General features: G+C 44.4%; 1 protein-coding gene across 1 annotated transcript in view; it reads left to right on the forward strand.

Annotated features, from left to right (window-relative positions):
- Positions 1-18,709, forward strand: part of WNT2 (Wnt family member 2) — a 45,699-nt gene extending 26,990 nt beyond the window's left edge. The window contains exon 5 of the mRNA XM_068972968.1: positions 17,761-18,709. Coding sequence (XP_068829069.1) covers positions 17,761-17,990 — 230 coding nt within the window. The 3' untranslated portion in view covers positions 17,991-18,709. The remainder of the gene's footprint in view (positions 1-17,760) is intronic.
- Positions 18,710-19,328: the final 619 nt, after the last annotated feature.

Below are 19,328 nucleotides of genomic sequence, written 5' to 3' on the forward strand. Positions count from 1 at the left end.
ATTGCACACATGGTCTTATTTAATCCTTAGAACCGCCCTATGACATCAGTGCACTGGAACTGATTATTGAAGAAAAAAGACAAAAATGATTAAGAAGAGGGTGGCTCCTGGTTGATCAACATCAACCAGGAACCAAATTCACCTCTTATAATTTTTGAGATCAGTTAAGTACCCTGGATATCACTGTCTCTATTGTACAGATGAGAAAGTGAGTAACCAGCTCAAGATCTGGCTGGTCTTGGAGGGGATGAATGTCCAGTTGTCTGACCCCATGACCTGTGCTCCTAACCCAGACATTACAACTTACTCCTGTCTTTCTCCCAGGGCATGTATGTGAAAGGACGGGTGAGGCATGAACCTCACTTCAAACATAAGAGGACCGGCTTCCCCTGGACATCTTTTCTGGTCTTTTGAATTGAAGCAGTTTGCACAGTGAAGCAGTTATGCATGATGACCATTTAACTGCTACATATAGACAGAAAGACCTTACTTTCTCTTCACAATGGGGAGATTCTGAATTGAATCCCTGCTGCCTCTTCAGGATACTAAGTTATTCTTGCATACTTTGCTTTTTATACTCCCATATATTAGAACATGATTCTGTTTCTTGATCCTAAAATAGCAAACACAGTTGCAGTACCCACCACATAATAGGGCTTGATCTATATTCTCTCATTGAGTAAAGTGGGATGTTATTATCCCACTTCATGGGAGGGGAAACTGAGGCTCAGACAGGTTACGGATTTTTCCCAAGGACTCTAATGGGTAAGGGGCAGAGCAGGGACTTGAATCCAAGTCCTCCCATCCTGGTAACTATTTCACTCTGCCTCCAAATGCACCAGCCACAAGGCCTACTGCTGCAGGTCTAGACTTTCTGAGGGAGGTTACAGAGTTTAGTCACTCTCTTATTTCCCTTCTATTTTAGCTTCTCTGACTTAAAAAGATTTGAATTTGGTTCTGGGTTGGTACTGATTTACCAGGGGCCACCTTGTAATCTTTTTAAGTAGCCAGTTCCATTGTTTTAGATCAGACTTCCACTAAGATTCCTAGATTATTCATAAATTGAACTATACTTAAGGCCTTTTTATTTTAGCTAAGCCTAGAAAAATGCCAAAGTCATCTATGAAAACTTGCAATATTTCTTTTTAGTTCTGTTGACCCTTAGATGACTGTTTTAGTGAAAATATAATTTAGGGTGTTTGATATTATGTGGAGAAATCTTGGATTTCTGACAGTATTTTGTCATTGTTCATATCTGGACAAATAACACTTACAAATAACACATATATGAGATGCCGATTTTCCCTGAGACAGCCTCCTTTAACCCAAACGGCTGCTGAGGGCCTAGCCCTGGTCTGTGTAGACACGAGACTTTCTCCAGGCTACTTTCTACTAAAGACTTCTGCGGTATGTGCTCTGAAGAATCGGTCAAAGTGTGTAGTTCTGAATCTTCCTGGAGTGGCTCCCAGCTTTCGATTGTTCAGGCAGTGAGACATGACAGAGTCTGAGAACTGTGAGGAGGGAGATTTCCGAATCTAACTCAGTGGCATTTCTTCTCTGGGCTCTCCACCCTCATTTGGGTCAGTGCTGACATTCTCTGGTGTACATTCTAAGACGCACTCACGGTTAACGAGTCAGGACATCGCCGAGAGAGTCTCTTTGTATGATTGCACGACATCAGACCTGCTTTACAGTAAATGGAACATGTTCGAAATGAGTTATTGTTGTTCACTTGCTAAGTTGTGTCTGACTCTTTGAGACCCCATGGACTGCACAAACCAGCTTCCCTCTCCTTAGAAATGGGTTACCATCAGAGTTATCCAGGCTCCAAAATAAGTCAGAAGTTTTCAGTAAAATTTAAATCAAATATATTTGTGTATACATATATGCGTGTGTGTGTGTGTGTATATTCACTTTCTCTTTTAAAATTGACACTAACTTTTCCCTTGATTTCACCACTCTGCTGTGTTGTGGTCATTTTATCTTGCTTTTTTTTTAAAAAAAATATCATGTACATTTAATATTCAACTGATTGGGCAGCTTCCCTTTGTCAGCACTTAGAAAAGCAATGGTGGTAAGAAGATTGAACATTGTCAAGTCATAGATATTTGGAATTGGCAGACTTTACTCTTGCTAGTTAGTGGCTTCTTCCTGTTCAAATCCACTCCTAATCTGACTGATGTGAGCTGGCTTGTTTTGTAATTTCAATTTGTGAAGTGGATAAAGTCTGTCGGTCTAGTCCACTGTTTTCCAAAGTGAGGACTTCTTCAGAGACCTGTTGGATCAGAATGTCAGGGTTTTTTTCATGAGATTCTGTATGCTTTTCACACTCAAGCACATCAAAGTTTGAAAAATCCATAGGGTTTCCCTGGTAGCTAAGATGGCAAAGAATCTGCCTGCAATGAGGGAGGCCCAGGTTTGATCCCTGAGTGGGGAAGATCCCCTGAAGAAGGGTATGGTTACCCACTCTAGTATTCTGGCCTGGATTCCATGGACAGAGAAGCCTGGCTGGCTACAGTCCATAAAGTTGTAAAGAGTTGGACACAACTGAGCAACTAACACTGTCACTTCACTTCTCAGGGAATCCACAATTCCCTGATTTTCTATAAGTATCAGGTACGAAGAAATCTTACCTGAGATATTTGTTGTTGTTGTTAAATATCTGATCTCTTACAAAGGAAAAAGAAGTTTTTCTATTTGAAAAGCTCTAAATAAATGTCACTCAAAAAATATCCCTGCCTTGACTTACACAGTATGAGAGGGTGTTCTTTTACATTAAGGCATTTTTTGGGACCCTCTTTTACTGGGAAGAGCACTCTGAAATGATCTCATCCATCAAAGCTTCCCTTGGAATTAGCTTGACGGAGATCATCAAGTCAGCCCTTTAGTGAAGGCCTGAACAATGATATCAGGACTAGTAGATTTTGGTGAGAATTACAGAAGGGTGAGTCAAGACCCTAGGGTATTCCTGGGTGAAGACAGACCCAAACCTCAGGTTGGAAAGGTAATGGGAACTTTGGGTGAACTCCTACTGAGAATCAGGCCTTGGACTGCAAGCCTTATGTGCATTTTCTTTAAATCTTCACAGCAGTTACCTCTATTTATAGAGAAGGAAACTGAGCCTCTGAAAAGTTAACTTGTCCAAGATTTTGTGGCCTGTAAGTGGTAAACAAAACAAAATAAATAAAATCAAAACAAAATTCTATACTTTTCTTACCTTACTTCCTGAAACTTGATTGTAGCGACTGGGGGGCTGTGTAATAAAAAGGCAGCATGAGGACACAGAACATAATGGAATGAGGTGCCCGCAAAGCAGGGAGCTGGGAGGTGGGGAAACTTCAACCACATTCAGCTTAGACTGCCTAGAAACCCCATTCAATTACAAGCCCTTTCAGATTTGGAGGGTGTTATGTCTTCAATTGCTCCTAAGAAATGATAAGCTTGAAAACCTGTAAAGGAAGATTTTCTTATGGCAACAATAATGACAAAAGACATTTTTTACCCCCCAGTCTTCCATTGAGGAAGCTGAGTGCTCTGATGTTCAACTATAAATACTTCCTAGAGATTCGGAGAGTAGGTACAGCTGTGTGATGCTGTGCATATGACATTTTGCAGGCCGAACTGGAGGCCAGATCTAGGAACTGGGCTTTCGGGGATGGGTGGTTGTGTGGTTATCTCCTCTGGTTATTGCCCCTGGCATCTGTAAATCAAAGAAGTCCTTAAGTTAGAGATAGGTGCATCTCTGGCTAAGGAATGCTGCTGTCTCTCCAGAGAAGGCCTGCACCTAATCACAGACCACTTGCACTGGTTATTCTGTAAAACCCTGACCTGGGCCAGAGGTCACCACGAGGTCTCCTCTCCTGCTGCAGAAAACAAGCAATCCTCCTGTCAAGTTCAGAAAGCAAATGGAGTTCACCAGTTGTTTAACTTGTTACTGAAAGCCTGAGACAGGTTTCCCTTGCTGTCTAGAAGCAGAACCTTCCTATAAAAACTTTCATAAGCCGAAATGGCCAAAAGCGAAGAAGTGATTACCTTAGGACACATCTTGCTAACAGATGCACAGAATCCATGGAGACAGAGCATGGACACTCACGAACTCAGTGCCAGGTGACGGCGCCTTGGTACTGAGACGCTGAGTGCAGGTCCTGGGGAAGGAGCTGGGTAGGGCTACTCCTGTTGCTCTGGGCGGGCGCTGCCTCTGTGCCGGCTTGCTCCAAAAACAAAAGCTCAGTGCTACTTTCACTTTTCGCCTCTTTTGGTAAAGCAGAAATTCTCTTGGGATTTCTTCTGGTTAGCAAAAACCGGTACTGATGTAGAATTTCTGCAAAGTGAAATGCATAAAGTGCACTTCCTCAGAAATCAGAGGAGAGCTTTACCTGCCTAACAGCTGCAGACTGTGAATGATGTGAGTTCTCAGATATCGTGGTTCTTCCCACGTAAATCATATTAGCAAACAGCTCAATACCTATGGGAACACAACCCCAACCAAGGCTTACACAGACTGGTTGGTGTTCTAGACCTACCCCGTGGTGTGACTAGCTTGCAGAACCTCCGAACTCTGTGATTATGACCTGATTTAAAAAAAAACAAGAGAACACCATCTCAGCCAATAGCAGTGGGTGGGCCTTATTTTGATCCGAAATGTACAATTCCCACCAGGATATCTGAGGTTCCTCATCTCTTCATGGAACAAATATTTATTAAGGCCCTTCTATATGCCAGAAACTACGCTAAGCCCCAGGAATGCAAAAATGAGGTAGTCAGAATTGGTCTTTGCCCTCATGGCTTCATAGGCCTCCCGGTCCTTGTGGATGACCCAGGTGGGTGGCAGGCAGGGGACACAGGCTAGGTGCTAGGAAACCCTACCTGGGCCAAAATGTGATTTTCTTAGGTTTCAGTTCTCACTCCATTGCTCTATTATGAGGTCTTACCTTACATTTGTCACTTTGAAAATTAAAGAATAAGTTTTTTATCCCTTTCTATGTTAAGCTTTATTGTAGAAATTTCATGATATCTGAAAAAGTGCTAAGACAGCTAGAATAGGCAAGAATGATATGAAAATATATTGGTGAGGTTTTTAAGTTACCATTTTCACAGTAATTATTGATTATCTTATATAATTTATATCAATACTATTTGGTGGACCCTCAAATTCCTGGTGGCATATAATGCAGATAGCCTATCCCTCCTTCTTATAACACTATCTTCTTGACCTCTGTAACACTGCAGTCTCCTGATTTTCCTCCTGACCTGAAATTGGTCTTTCTCAGTTTCAGTTGTTAGTGTCTCCTTGTCTACTTCTCAACCTTGAAGATCTTCAGGGCCCAATCTAGTCTCTTCTCACTGGTTCCTCTGCATTTTCTCTCTGGGTGGCCTCCTCCATTGATACGGTTCTAACTGCTCCTCAGACCTCATCTGTGTCCTCTCCTCTCTCCTCATTCTGTATTCAACCCCCTGCTTAACAGCTCCAGCATGCTCATGTTTTTATCAACCTACTTCTGTTAGAAATTGAGCTCTAGATTTGCCCCATTCCCAAACATGTCTTCCCCAGGTTTCCCCTTCTCAGAAAATGGCATGAATGCCCACTCCATCAGTCAAGCCATAAACCCACACATCCTTTGTTACGCTGGTTTCTCACTTCCACATCTGGTCCATCAGCATGTCCTCTTAGAATGTACAAAGGATCTATCACAGAACGCCTTCTTCTTTCATTCCTAGAATGTGCCAGCAGTTTTGGTTTAAATATTTGTTCACTACCTGTCTGCCCCACTGGATTCTGACTCCATGATGGCAGGAACTATTAATACATCTCTCTGTTCACCACTGAATCCCTGGCACCTAGTACATAAACATGTGTTGAACTGAACTGAATGGCGAGTTATAAGCAACACAAAATATGTTCATCATTTTAGCTGGATACTTATGTTGGTGCAGTGTGCAGCTTAAAGATAATTTGGTTTCTTTTTTCAGCCTGTCTTCATTCATCACTGATTATAACACACAGCCTATGAAAATTCCCATTTAAGCATAAGTGTTAAATGGAATTTTTCCTCATATTCAAGTGCATTAGTGGGGCATTTACAGAGCCTAAGATGCTTCTGGGTATCCACTTCCTTGGATGAGATAAAAGGTCTTAAATAAATACAGCAGCAGACTCTATATGTTACTTTTAGCTGCCACCAAATACTCAGTTCTTTTACTCTTTGGGGGGCCTTTTTCATTTACTGTTATCAGTGGGATTACAGGCTAGTTCATCAGATTTCATTGTTAACATACCAAAATACCTTTTACAGCCAATGCTATTTTATAGTATAGACATGATCTGTAAATCTGCATTTCCTTTTAGAATACAAGCTTGCTAGAATTACTATACATTTAGGATACATTAAAAAGTACCCTGATTTGACAGTGACTATTAGATTGAATTTGTGAAGTATTTAAAAAAAATTTTTTTTATTTAAAAAAAAAGAAAATTTAATTTTCTTATTTCTAAGTCTTTGACATAACTACTAACAACAAAGAATTTATCAAATAGATATCCTTTACTTTTTTGGAAATAGAAAAAAATATTTCTAATTATTGTATTAATGTGTGATTATTTCTAATTACTATATTAATGTGTTACAAATAAAAGAATGTTAAAGTACTTTAAAATAATGTATCTGCATACTTCTTTTAAGCTTTCCCCATACAACTTATTTTGTGCTGCTATGGTAATCTTAAAATTTGCAAATTTCATATGCCTATGAATTTTGCAAATTTCATATAATAAAGAGCCCTGCATTATAGATTAGGAGATGGATGCTGCCTATGATTATTTCTACTGATTACTAATTGGGTAGTCTTGGACAAATTCACTTCTCTAGGTCTCTTAAGATATGTATCTCACTTAGAAATTCCTAAGGTTCCTATGACTCAGTCTTCGAATGAATGGGTTGTTAATTAATCTTACTCTAAGTTTGCAATAACAGAACCTGAATCTGATGCCACAGAGTCTCCTGTCATTTTTAATTTCTATCATTTAAAAATGTGCCACATTTCTTGTATATGTTCTCTTTATATATCAAGTGAGATATTTCAAATAAAAACCAGGCTCTCAGCTCCTCTGTCCTCATCACAGTGCCCTTGGGTGAGCCCTTCCTGGAGAAGTATGCCTCTGTTTGGCAAGGGAAGGTTGATATTAATTTGTACGAAATTGATTTTAGTACTTAATAAATCAGGAAGAATGTGTTTACCACCTGAGTAATATGAGACCTAATACTGTCCTTAGGGAACAAGATGTATGAGAAATCACCAAACATTTCAAAACAGTGTATGAGCCCCAGAGCCTGATGTGCTAACATTACGGGACTTAGGAAGATGGTCCAGGTGGGCTTGGAGCGGACAGAGAGTGCTCGATGAAAGGTGCTGAAGTAGGCCCTGAATCTTGAGGGGTGGGAAGACTTTCAGTCTAAAGGAGTTAGGGGAAAGTCCCGTGCAGCAGGTGAGGGTAACTCTACGGTCTACATGGCTGTGACATCAGAAAGTCACTTCAGTAGGACAGTGAGGAGTGAGCTTGATGAGGGTGTGGGTGGAGGGTGATGGGAAATAAACATGGCTTAGGCTAGTCAGAGAAGGCAATGGCACCCTACTCCAGTACTCTTGCCTGGAGAATCCCATGGACGGAGGAGCCTGGTGGGCTGCAGTCCATGGGGTCACGAAGAGTCGGACACAACTGAGCGACTTCACTTTCACTTTTCACTTTCCTGCATTGGAGAAGGAAATGGCAACCCACGCCAGTGTTCTTGCCTGGAGAATCCCAAGGATGGGGGAGCCTGGTGGGCTGCTTTCTATGGGGTCGCACAGAGTCAGACACGACTGAAGTGACTTAGCAGCAGCAGCAGGCTAGTTAGTGCCAGATAAAGAAAACCTTGAACAGTGTGACTCAACAACTTTAATTCCAGGATGCTGCTGCTGCTGCTCGTCAGGCTCCCCCATCCCTGGGATTCTCCAGGCAAAACCACTGGAGTGGGTTGCCATTTCCTTCTCCAATGCAGGAAAGTGAAAAGTGAAAGTGAAGTCACTCAGTCGTGTCCGACTCTGCGACCCCATTGACTGCAGCCCACCAGGCTCCTCCATCCATGGGATTCTCCAGGCAAGAGTACTGGAGTGGGGTGCCATTGCCTTCTCCAATAGGATTCTCTAATTTAATGGGATGCTCTTTCCTGAGCCAGTCAAACCTTTCCTAGTGATTATGAGACTGCTGAATAAAATGCCTTGAGATAAGTGGAGAAACATTGTCCCGGCTGTAGCTTTACGATCCTTGATGCAAGGAAGGGAAGCCTTCCAAGCAGATGAATGTGCGGCCTCTAACATGTGCTCTTTAACATTCTTTTCTTCCCTCGATAAATCTGTGTTGTGAATGACAACATGTAAGTCAGCCAGAGGAGAAACAGCCTATTGGATGACGGGCTTAAGTGAATCTTGCTTTATGCCCTAATGGTCAACATATGGGCTTCTGTCAGCCTGGAGGGCAGGAATTTCCAGAGATACAGACCCATCCAGAGAGATAGAGAGCGCCCTTCCTCCAGGTCCCTGAGGTGTGGGTCTGGGAACTATTAGCACAAGCCCCCCATCCGCCTCTGCTGTCAGGAAGATGCATGTCAGTGGAGACAGAAGTGTTTCTGCTCTGGGAACCCTGACTCCGTTATTAATTTTATAGCTCTGGGGATGGCATGCTTGATTCTGTAATGTTCCATCAGCCTTGTTCCACCAAAGGTGTGTTATGTGGTCCCAAAGTTACACAATTTAGTAGCTCCAATTCTTTATCCTTTTCCCTCACAGGTTTGTGAGCTCTTGTGTGGGTCAGAATGAGGACAACACCTGTGGGAGGAGAAAGGTCGATCTGGCTGGAAGCTGCACCTTCCCATGGTTGCAGACAGCCTGGATCTCCCGGGCACTGACTCCAGGCAGATGGTCTGACTACGGCGTAGTGTAAAGATGATAGAAGGCTGGGTCTGCTGGGCCTAAGACTGCTCCACCCTGGGCAATGGGATCTGTACCCAGCAGGCCACACATCTGGGCATATTTCACAAACCTAAAGCAAAGGAAGTCAGGGAAAAGAGTTTCCTACTTGGCACTTCTGTTCAGTGAACTGAGTAAATCAAAGTGTAGTAAGAAATAATACTATAAAGCAATGTTAATAATATTTTAAATAAGCAATCAAATCTGAAGCATCTAAATATATGTTTATCCTTTTAGCATATCAATTCAGGAGGCTGATATTAGGCCATTACTCAAAAATATTTTTAAAATTTCTCCTCTGAAGGATTTTTAGCCACACAGGCTATTGTAGACATTGTATGATGCAAATATGTGACCAATTTGGCATTTGGAAATGGCACAGAGAATCTCAGAATGAAGTCTGAGAAGAGTCAGGTGAGTGATCAAGTGATGCCATTTCATTTTTAGTGAGATGCAAGCTGATGTGTGCTGCCTCGCACTCAGTCGCTTCAGTCACGTCTGACTGGAGTGCAGCCCGCCAGGCTCCTTTGTCTATGGGACTCTCCAGGCAAGAATACTGGAGTGGCTTGCCATGCCCTCCTCCAGGGGGTCTTCTGGACCCCGAAACTGAACCTGTGTCTCCTGCACTGCAGGTGATTCTTTGCCATTGACCCACTGGGGAAGCCCAGTTGATGATGATACAGGCTTTTCTAAACTAGAGAATTCAGTGTAGAGACGCTCCTCCCAGAGTCTCAGTCACATCCGAGACGTACATTAGAACCTCCTTGAGGGGACACATGTTTTAGAGATGTATACCCTGCTATTACAAAGTAATCAGTCTGTCTAGTTTCTCAGAAAGGAGATAGGAATTCAACAGGAATATTATAAAGGAAGAATGCAGTATAAGCTATAAGCACCATGCTAACCAGCCTTGTCTACTTTCTTACATAACTTTACATGTCTTAATTGTCGATGACATATCATGTGCTGGAGAAAAAGTTCTCCTCCAAAACAGCTGCATGTCAGGACCTTTGCAAGTTCTTCAGTTGATAAAATAATGAAGGGAGAGAGCAGGAAATAGGTAGAAGCACTGATCACATACTGTTACACATGAGCCAGCTTTCTGGGGCCTATTTCCTATTTTCTGGTGGGACACGAGGCCCAATCACAAGGTCAAGACCTCCATCTCTGGGCTCGGATATGCCTTCTCCAAATTCTGACCCTGCCACCTGCTTGCCGTGTGATCACTTAACCTCCCTGACCTTCTCTTTGATCATTTCCAAAACAGTGATGATAACAGTACCTACTTTATAAGTGCTTATGACTATTAAATGAGATAATGCAGGCAAAGGCTTATCACAGGGCCTGGCCTGTATAAGTTAAATATTGGCCCCAGTTATGAACAAAAAGAAGAGAAAGAGGATAAGAAAAAATGTAAAGGGGAAAAAAAAAGAAAGAAGAAGGGTAAAAGAGAGGAGAAAATACAGGATGGATGAACTTCTGCTCTATCTGGCTTTGAAAATGTAAAAACTGGCCCTTTTGGGCTTAAATCTGGTAGTGTAGCTGGTTTTATTTGTGGCCCAGGCAGGGGTCATCAGATCATGTAATGAGTGACTCATTATTTAATAAGTTGGTATATTATTTAGAATAAAAGATCTAAAATATATGTCCCAAATATTCAGCATTAAACAAGGAGTCAGATCATATAACTCAGTGACTCCTTTTCATACACATGAGCTCACTCTCTCCCCCCAACACACATGCACAAATGCATAGTCTTGATTCTTTTTAAAGATGATGGTGATGGTGTTGTTTTCTGTCTTGAAAGAGTAATGGGAGGTTCCGAAGACAACAGAGGCCTACTGCTGTCAATAACACTAAGTCCTTATTCTAATTTTGATCCAGGAAAACAATACCAACAAGTTTTATATAGTTTCTGCACTCTGGCTAATGCTGTCTTCAGGGTTTTGATAAAATAGCTCTGTTGTTCAGTTCAGTTCAGTTCAATTCAGTCACTCAGTCGTGTCCGACCTCATCAATTGCAGCACGCCAGGCCTCCCTGTTCATCACCATCTCCCGGAGTTCACTCAGACTCACGTCCATTGAGTCAGTGATGCCATCCAGCCATCTCATCCTCTCTCATCCCCTTCTCCTCCTGCCCTCAATCCCTCCCAGCATCAGAGTCTTTTCCAATGACTCAACTCTTCACATGAAGTGGCCAAAGTACTGGAGTTTCAGCTTTAGCATCATTCCTTCCAAAGAAATCCCAGGGCTGATCTCCTTCAGAATGGACTGGTTGGATCTCCTTGCAGTCCAAGGGACTCTCAAGAGTCTTCTCCAACACCACAGTTCAAAAGCATCAATTCTTTGGCTCTCAGCCTTCTTCACAGTCCAACTCTCACATCCACACATGACTACTGGAAAAACCATAGCCTTGACTAGACGGACCTTAGTCAGCAAAGTAATGTCTCTGCTTTTGAATATGCTATCTAGGTTGATCATAACTTTTCTTCCAAGGAGTAAGCATCTTTTAATTTCATGGCTGCAGTCGCCATCTGCAGTGATTTTGGAGCCCCAAAAAATAAAGTCTGACACTGTTTCCACTGTTTCCCCATCTATTTCCCATGAAGTGATGGGACCAGATGCCATGATCTTCATTTTCTGAATGTTGAGCTTTAGGCCAACTTTTTCACTCTCCTCTTTCACTTTCATCAAGAGACTTTTTAGTTCCTCTTCACTTTCTGCCATAAGGGTGGTGTCATCTGCATATCTGAGGTTATTGATATTTCTCCTGGCAACCTTGATTCCAGCTTATGTTTCTTCTAGTCCAGCGTTTCTCATGATGTACTCTGTACAGAAGTTAAATAAGCAGAGTGGCAATATACAGCCTTGACGTACTCCTTTTCCTATTTGGAACCAGTCTGTTGTTCCATGTCCAGTTCTAACTGTTGCTTCCTCACAGGTCAGGAAAGGTATTGCTGAGGCAGGTCAGGTGGTCTGGTATTGCCATCTCTCTCAGAATTTTCCACAGTTTATTGCGATCCACACAGTTAAAGGCTTTGGTATAGTCAAGAAAGCAGAAATAGATGTTTTTCTGGAACTCTCTTGCTTTTTCCGTGGTTCGGTCACTCAGTCATGTCTGAGTTGGCAGCCCCACGCATGGACTGCAGTGCTCCAGGTGTCCCTGTGCTTCACTATTTCCTGAAGTTTGCTCAAACTTATGTCCATTGAGTTGGTGATGTCCTCCAATCATATCTTCAGCCCAAATTACAGCAAGTGTCAGAACTTCCCTTCCTCCCTACACTCTGTCTTCAGATCTAATAAGATCCAAAGCCCAAAGCAGAGCCGGTTGGTAGTCTGTTGCTAGGCTGCCTCTGCCTTCCTCTTAGCCGGCCCGTCCTGGTGCTGCTCATCCCCCGGGAAGGGCTGTGGCCACTCCAGGCTGCACCCTCACAGCACTCTCACTTCAGCGACTCTCACCCTTCTGTTCAGAGTCTCAGTGCTCCAGCATTCTGTAGCTGAACACTGAACTGCTGAGACAACTCAGTGCCAGCGTCTCTGCCTCTTTTTCTGAAACCACCTCCGAGTTAAGCTCTTGCCAGTGGCCGTCGCTCTGTCTGCTCCTCTCAGAGTTTGGACGATGTGGAGATTCCTTCACTGAGTAGCCATCTGTCCAGATGGGGTCTAGTCCAGTCACTGCATTTGGGGGACAAAACCCACCAGGGCCATTACTCAAGGCTGAGCTAGAACGCCAGCATAGACCTCCTTGCGCTCACAAGCCACCAGAGGACGACTGCCGCATGTGACGTCAGTAAAAGGCCCACAGCCTGATTCAGGAAGGAGACATTTTGTCTCCCTGTCCTGGCCCCTGTGCCCCACAACCCCAAAGTGGGTAAAGAATTCGAACTGCATTTTAATGGGTTTATATTCTGATAACAGCATATCAGCAGAAGTGAGGAATGTTTATCAGTGTGCAGGGCTTATGAACAAGACACAAAAAAGGTAAAAATTCTGAGTCTCCTGTGGATGGCAGGTGAGAACACTTTTCACACCTGCTAGGGGTCTCATTCACACCCCGGGCTTCAGTTGCCATTCCGCAAAAGATGTCCTAATCCGTGTCTCCATCCTGACCTCTCTCCTGAGTCCCAAAGAGGATTTTCAGTGACCATTCCTACCTGGATGGCTCACATTCACAGCCAGCTCGACATGCTGCAAACTAAGCGAGTTATCTTTCCTCAAAGCCTGCCCATCCCAGGTGTTCCCACCTCCGAGAATGGCCCCATGTAAACCCAAGCGCTGCTGTCAGAAGCCCGGAAGCACTGCTCAGTCGCATCCTCTCACCTGTTGGTCCAGTCAGCCCGCACATCCTGAGACGCTCCTCCGCAGCGTCTCTCGAGTCTGTCAGCCTCTCCCGTTCGCACCACCACTGTCTCCGTCCAAGCCACGTCGTGTCCTGCCCAGAGTTTCATTGGTTTCTAACTTGTCTGCTGGCCTTCACCCTGGCCCCCTGCAATCCAGTCACCCCTGGTGATTCTTCTGAAACGCAAATCAGGTCACGTCACCCTTTTAGGGAGCACCCCCCTGCCCTTGGCTAACATGTAAACCCCTGAGCCTGAGACACAAGGTCTTTCCCAGGCAGCTTCTGCCCACCTGACCGGCTCATCTCCGGCCACTGCCCTGTTTAGCACTACCTTCTCAGCAAAGTGAACACTTTTCTGCTCCTCACACATTTCCACGTCTTTGCACATGTGTCAGCTGCTGCTTCCTCTGCCTCCTCTTCCCCCTTCTCTTCTTTTTCTCATACCGCAAAGTGCATGTATCCCACATGTACAGCTCAGTGAATTCTCGAAGAAGCACCTCCGGGTATTAATAACATGCGCCCAGATCAGGAACTTGAAGAGAATAGTATTCTGGAAGTCTCCTCTGCGCCTCTTTTCACTGCTACCCACCAAAAGACAGCACTACCCTGACCTCTAATAGCATAGTTTTCCCAATTTTTGTACTTTATATAACGAACACCTACACGCAGTGCATCAGATCCTGCAACACAACAAACTCCCAGTCAACTTAGTGGCCGGAAGTCGCCTTGAAGTTCCATCTCCAGCCTCATCTCTTCTTTTTCATTAGTGTTTTTCTTTTTCTAAATGTGCTCTTTGGCTGCACTGCGTCTTAGTTGTGCCACGTGGGCTCTTTAGCTGTGGCACACAAGCTCTTAGTTGCAGCGTGTGGGATCTAGTTCCCAGGCCCCTGCAAGGGAGCACAGAGCCTCAGCCGCTGGTGCCCCGGGGAAGTCCCGGCCACATCACTCCTTTCACCTGTGCTCTTCCATTCACTTCATCATCAAGCTTCTCCGTCACCACCTGGCCTCTCCTCCTGTTCATGCTTCGGTCCACTGCGTCCACCCATATTGTCCCACTGAGGCAGCTCCCATTAAAGGGCACTAGTTACCTCCCTTATTGTTGAACCGAATGAACAGTTTTCAGTCTTTTCCTACCTGACACATTATCACCCCCTACAACTCATCCTTTAATCCAGTGAGTCACCAAACCTAGCGATCCTTCCTCTTTAACACCTCATGCATTGGTCTTCTGCCTCCACTCATTATCTCTTGCCCGGACTAATCCAACGGACTCAAGATACCACCCTGCCCCAAGCCACTCTTCCAGATTTATCATTTTGACATATTTTTCTCTGAATAAAAATCTGGACTGGCTCACTGCCCACCATGGAATAAAGTCCTAATTGTAGCAAAGCAGGAAGACTCTCTGACCTGTTGCCCCAACCTCCCTTTCCGTGTTTGTTGCCTAACATGCAGCCTCTGCCTCGGTCACGTTGAATCTACACAGTCTCCTGTGTACTTGACCTTCACGTTCCTACTGGGAGGTTCTCTCCTGCCAGAAAGGCCTGTCACCCCATTCTCCCTTCAATCTTCTATTCATCCTTCATGTCTTATATCTAATGCCACCTCCTCTACAAAACCATTAACAGCTCCTTTTCTGATCCTGTTCGCTACTATTAATATTAATAAATATCATTATGATAATATGCTTCATGCACTCTCCCTAGAACATAAACTCCTCAAAGCAGGCAGGATCTTTGTTTTGTTCATTGACACAGCTCAAGCTCCCAGAACTAGGCCTAGCACATAGTAGGCACTTCTGTTAAATACTTGTTAAGTGAATGAATGAAGTAAAGTGTTAGTCACTCAGCTGTGTCTTACTCTTTGTGACCCCATGGACTGTAGCCTGCCAGGCTCCTCTGTCCATGGGATTCTGCGGGCAAGAATACTGGAATGGGTAGGCATTCCCTTCTCCAGGGGATCTTCCCAATCCAGGGATTGAACCCAAGTTTCCTGCATTGCAGGGAATTTCTTTACCATCTGAGCCCAAGTGAATGAATGGTTAACATTTATTGAGCACTTCTTATGCCAGGCACCTCCAGGCATAATCTCATTCCATCCTCACCACAGCCCCTGAGGAAGGAACTGTTTTTATCCCAATTTTGCATGGGAGGAAACTGAAGCTTAATGAGATTAGTAATTTATCTTACTTAATTTACCCAAGGTCACACAGTCATACATGGTAAAGCTAGGATTTGAACCCTGATCTGTCCAAGCCCTAAATAACCTCACTCTATTGTCTTTAGCTTTATGGTGCTATTTTCACAAAGCCCTGCCTTTGGCTGTAGACAGTCTTCAGCAAATGGAGCAGTTATCTTGAAGTAGTGGAAATACCTCTTTACATATTTATCTCTTCCTTGTATTATGAGTTTCCTGAGAATCAGAACTGAACCAAAATCCTAATTATTTTATTTCCTCATCATCACCACCAAAACCCCAAGTAGCCACACAATGTCTTACACATTTGCATTCACTAAACATTTACTGAATTAAATAAATGGGTATGCTGTTAAGAGGCAGCATTTGGCAGTGAGTCCTTTCTGCACAGTAATTCTGAGTACTGTCCTGATGGTTGCCCCGAATCTGGCTGCTGTCTCTTCTAACCCTTTGCTTCTTCAGCATGATGCAGGCTCTGAGCCATCCCTGGCTGACCCACCCGCCACCCTGACCCCAGCCCTTTGCCATCCTTCCTGTCCTTATGAAATTCCCCTGCCTGTCTTCCTGCGGTCAGTGGCCTGATCACGCAGAGCAAGTCCTGCCCCTCCTACTCTTCTTCTTGACCCCATGCCCTGCTTGAACCTGGCTGCTTCCCTGGTCATTCCTGACAGGCAGGGCAACATGACATTTATGTAGATAATTGGAACACAGGGCGGAATGTGATAAACAGAGTCACGAGGCACTGGAGGAGTTATAAAGAGGGAGAAATTCCTAGTTAAATAATGGAGGAACAGAAAATGAAGTCACTGTCTTTTTCATCCTGATAAAAGGTTTTTTTGTTTTTGTTTTTTTTTTAGTTTTTCAGTAAAGAGCTTAGCTTCTCTAGGTTTGTAGATTATTTAGGATTGTCAGTCACAAGTAATAGAAACTTGAGTGGCTTAAGCTAAAAGGGGAAATTTATTACAAGGATACAGGGTGTCTAGGAATCCAAAGGCTGGAATGCAGCCAGACCTCAGAGAGAAATGTCCAGAAAACAGTCCAGCATCTGGGCAGCATTCTCATTCCATGTCTTGTCCTCACTGTCTCTGGACATCTGTCTCGTCTTGTCTCTGTGACGTCTTCTCATCCACAGACCACATCATGGTACACAGCTGCCAAGAGCTACTGAGTTTATACTTGGAGTTTGTACTGTCTCCATCAGAAGCACAAATCCTCAGGGAAATCTACCTGAGTGGCCCAGTTCAAGTCAGTGCCCACCCCTGGCCCAATCACCTGCTGCTAACAGAGAAGAGTCACATTGTTTACTATTGCTGCCAGGCGCCCTGCTCTGTGCACGAAGGATCACTATAAGCTGAGCAGGCTCTAAAAATGTCCACCACACTTGGTTCTGCTGTCTGATAACACTCTTGTAAAAGAATTCTGAGTGCTTCCCCAGGAAAAGAACAATTAAGAGGCTTCCTATCTTTGAGATTCTCGGAGAAACAAATACGTAAATATGAACTGCCATGTAGCCAGCATCATCCTAAATAACTAAGACAATGTCCTCTAGTCATTTCTAACAGGCTTTTTATACTGGTTTTGTTTATCAAAGACCTAGAATCCTGTCTTCAATCAGGTGTCTCACACACATTCCAATGGCCCACTAGACCAAAGCACAAAAAATAAACCAGGCTGAGCATGGCTCCCTCCTCAAGGCCTTACACAAATGGTGCCCACACATCCCCTTCAGCAAGCAGAGCTCTCTAATCTTTCCTATAAGCCAGTGTAATCAGGTCCAGGGAGGCAGAATCTCCTCCCTTGCGAGAGGTCCACACCCTGACAGATTCCAAGATAACTTCGGCACTGCTTCCTTAGTGCAGTTTAAGGTCAGGAGAGGGAGGATCAGGGCAGGTCCTTCTTTCATTCTGACCTGGCCTTGGCCATTCAGTGACCCATCAGTCCAAGGCTGGGTAAGGGCAGGCAGAAAAGTTCATCCAGCTTACAGTGGGAGTGCTGGAGTCAGGACGCTCAGGACAGCCCCAGGGCTTCATGTCAGTCCTTCCTGGATGTGGCCCTCACTGCCACTGCCGCCGAGGCTGACACGTGCTGTGTGGTCCAGCCCTGGGCTGTGGTGAGGTGGCATCAGGGCCCAGTCCTGGAGGATGATCTCGGAACCCTTCCTTCAGAAGCATGCTGTATTCCACCCATGCCAATTCAGTAACATGCCCTGACCTGTCTTCCAGGCTCCCTGGGTACAGCGGGCCGTGTGTGCAACCTGACCTCCCGGGGCATGGACAGCTGTGAAGTCATGTGCTGTGGCAGAGGCTACGACACCTCCCACGTTACCCGGAAGACCAAGTGCGAGTGTAAGTTCCACTGGTGCTGTGCCGTTCGCTGCCAGGACTGCGTGGAGGCCCTGGACGTGCACACGTGCAAGGCCCCGAAGAGCCCCGACTGGGCGGCTCCGACATGACCCCAGTGGAGGCTGCCATCCATCTTCCCTCCCGCAAGGACTCCATTGGATCTGCGAGGACGCTGGGCCTTTGGGTTCTCTCTGGGAGATACTTCCTGAGGCACAGAAGCCCCTTCCTGCTCCCTGGGGCCCAGGACTGGGGCCACACGCTGCACACTAAGTCTGCCCTATTTTCTCTGACTTCTGGCATCCTGGGACATGTCTCTTCCTGGTCACAACAGGTTGTTAGAGGAGCAGAGGGGCCAGGTCACTGTTTCCACCCCCCTCAACATTTCCTCTTTTGAGAGCAGATGACCAGAGAGAAAAAGTGTCTCAAATGAGCTTCCTCTGTGTTTTTCAACAAATGTTCACAGTTAAGAAATTCTATACTTCTCTCTGGAGGGTACAGTAAAGAAAGCAGGATCAATCCCCACTGATTTAACTTTAATTCTTGAAAAGACCAAGCAAGGCTTTTGCCTGATGAAGTGATTTTCACAGCCTGCTACCTCTGGGGTAATCGGCAATTGGCTGGAGAAAAATGGCTTTCAATAAACTTCAGGTTTCAAATGCATGTATTTCAAGGCATTTGTTGCCATATTAAAATCTGATGTGACAAGGTGGGTCTGTTATCCGTTGGTACAGTTTGGAATCTGTGCAATAGCAAAAGCCTCAGAAAGTGACTGCTTTGCATTACTGTCCGCTCAATATAAAGAACCTTTTAGGGAATGAGATTTGAAGAGAATTAAAAAGGAGACTGATGATCTGGCAGTACTCTGTTACTACTGGGTGAAGATGGAGAAAAGTAGCGTAGAGAGTGGAAGGTTAGAAAACGTGTCTGTACAGATAAGGGGGAAAGTGGGGAATAAAATTCCTACTTGGTGTGATGCCTGTGGCCCATGGAATTTTGTAACTAAAATGGCTTTGAGAATGAACACTTTTGAAATGACAAGACCAGGGAACCAAAATGCTGACAGAGAGGTTTCCAAAGCAAAGTCACGCCCAGACAGCCTCTACTATAAGCAGATGGCCGCATACACAAGGGAGCATCAGCTAGTACTCATCTCCCTTCAAGCACACCGTTAAAGACCTGTCATGTTTAATTGTGTTATTTGATGCTTATACGACGACAAGATACCCTAACCTAAAGCAAATGACATGTAACTTTGCTTATGAAGTTGGTAACTCTAGTGTATTATATTGCAAACAAATTGTAACTTGGAGACTATAGTTAAGGGACCCAGCTGTAATTATGGAAACATCAATAAGCAAATTGTGGCCGGCTTCTGCCCTAAACCCAAAATTGACATCCAGGGGAAATGGAGAGGCTGCCTGCCCTACTTAATGTATCAGATGAAAGAA

This window comes from Capricornis sumatraensis, chromosome 5 (assembly GCF_032405125.1).
Source record: "Capricornis sumatraensis isolate serow.1 chromosome 5, serow.2, whole genome shotgun sequence".
Lineage (NCBI taxonomy): Eukaryota > Metazoa > Chordata > Mammalia > Artiodactyla > Bovidae > Capricornis > Capricornis sumatraensis.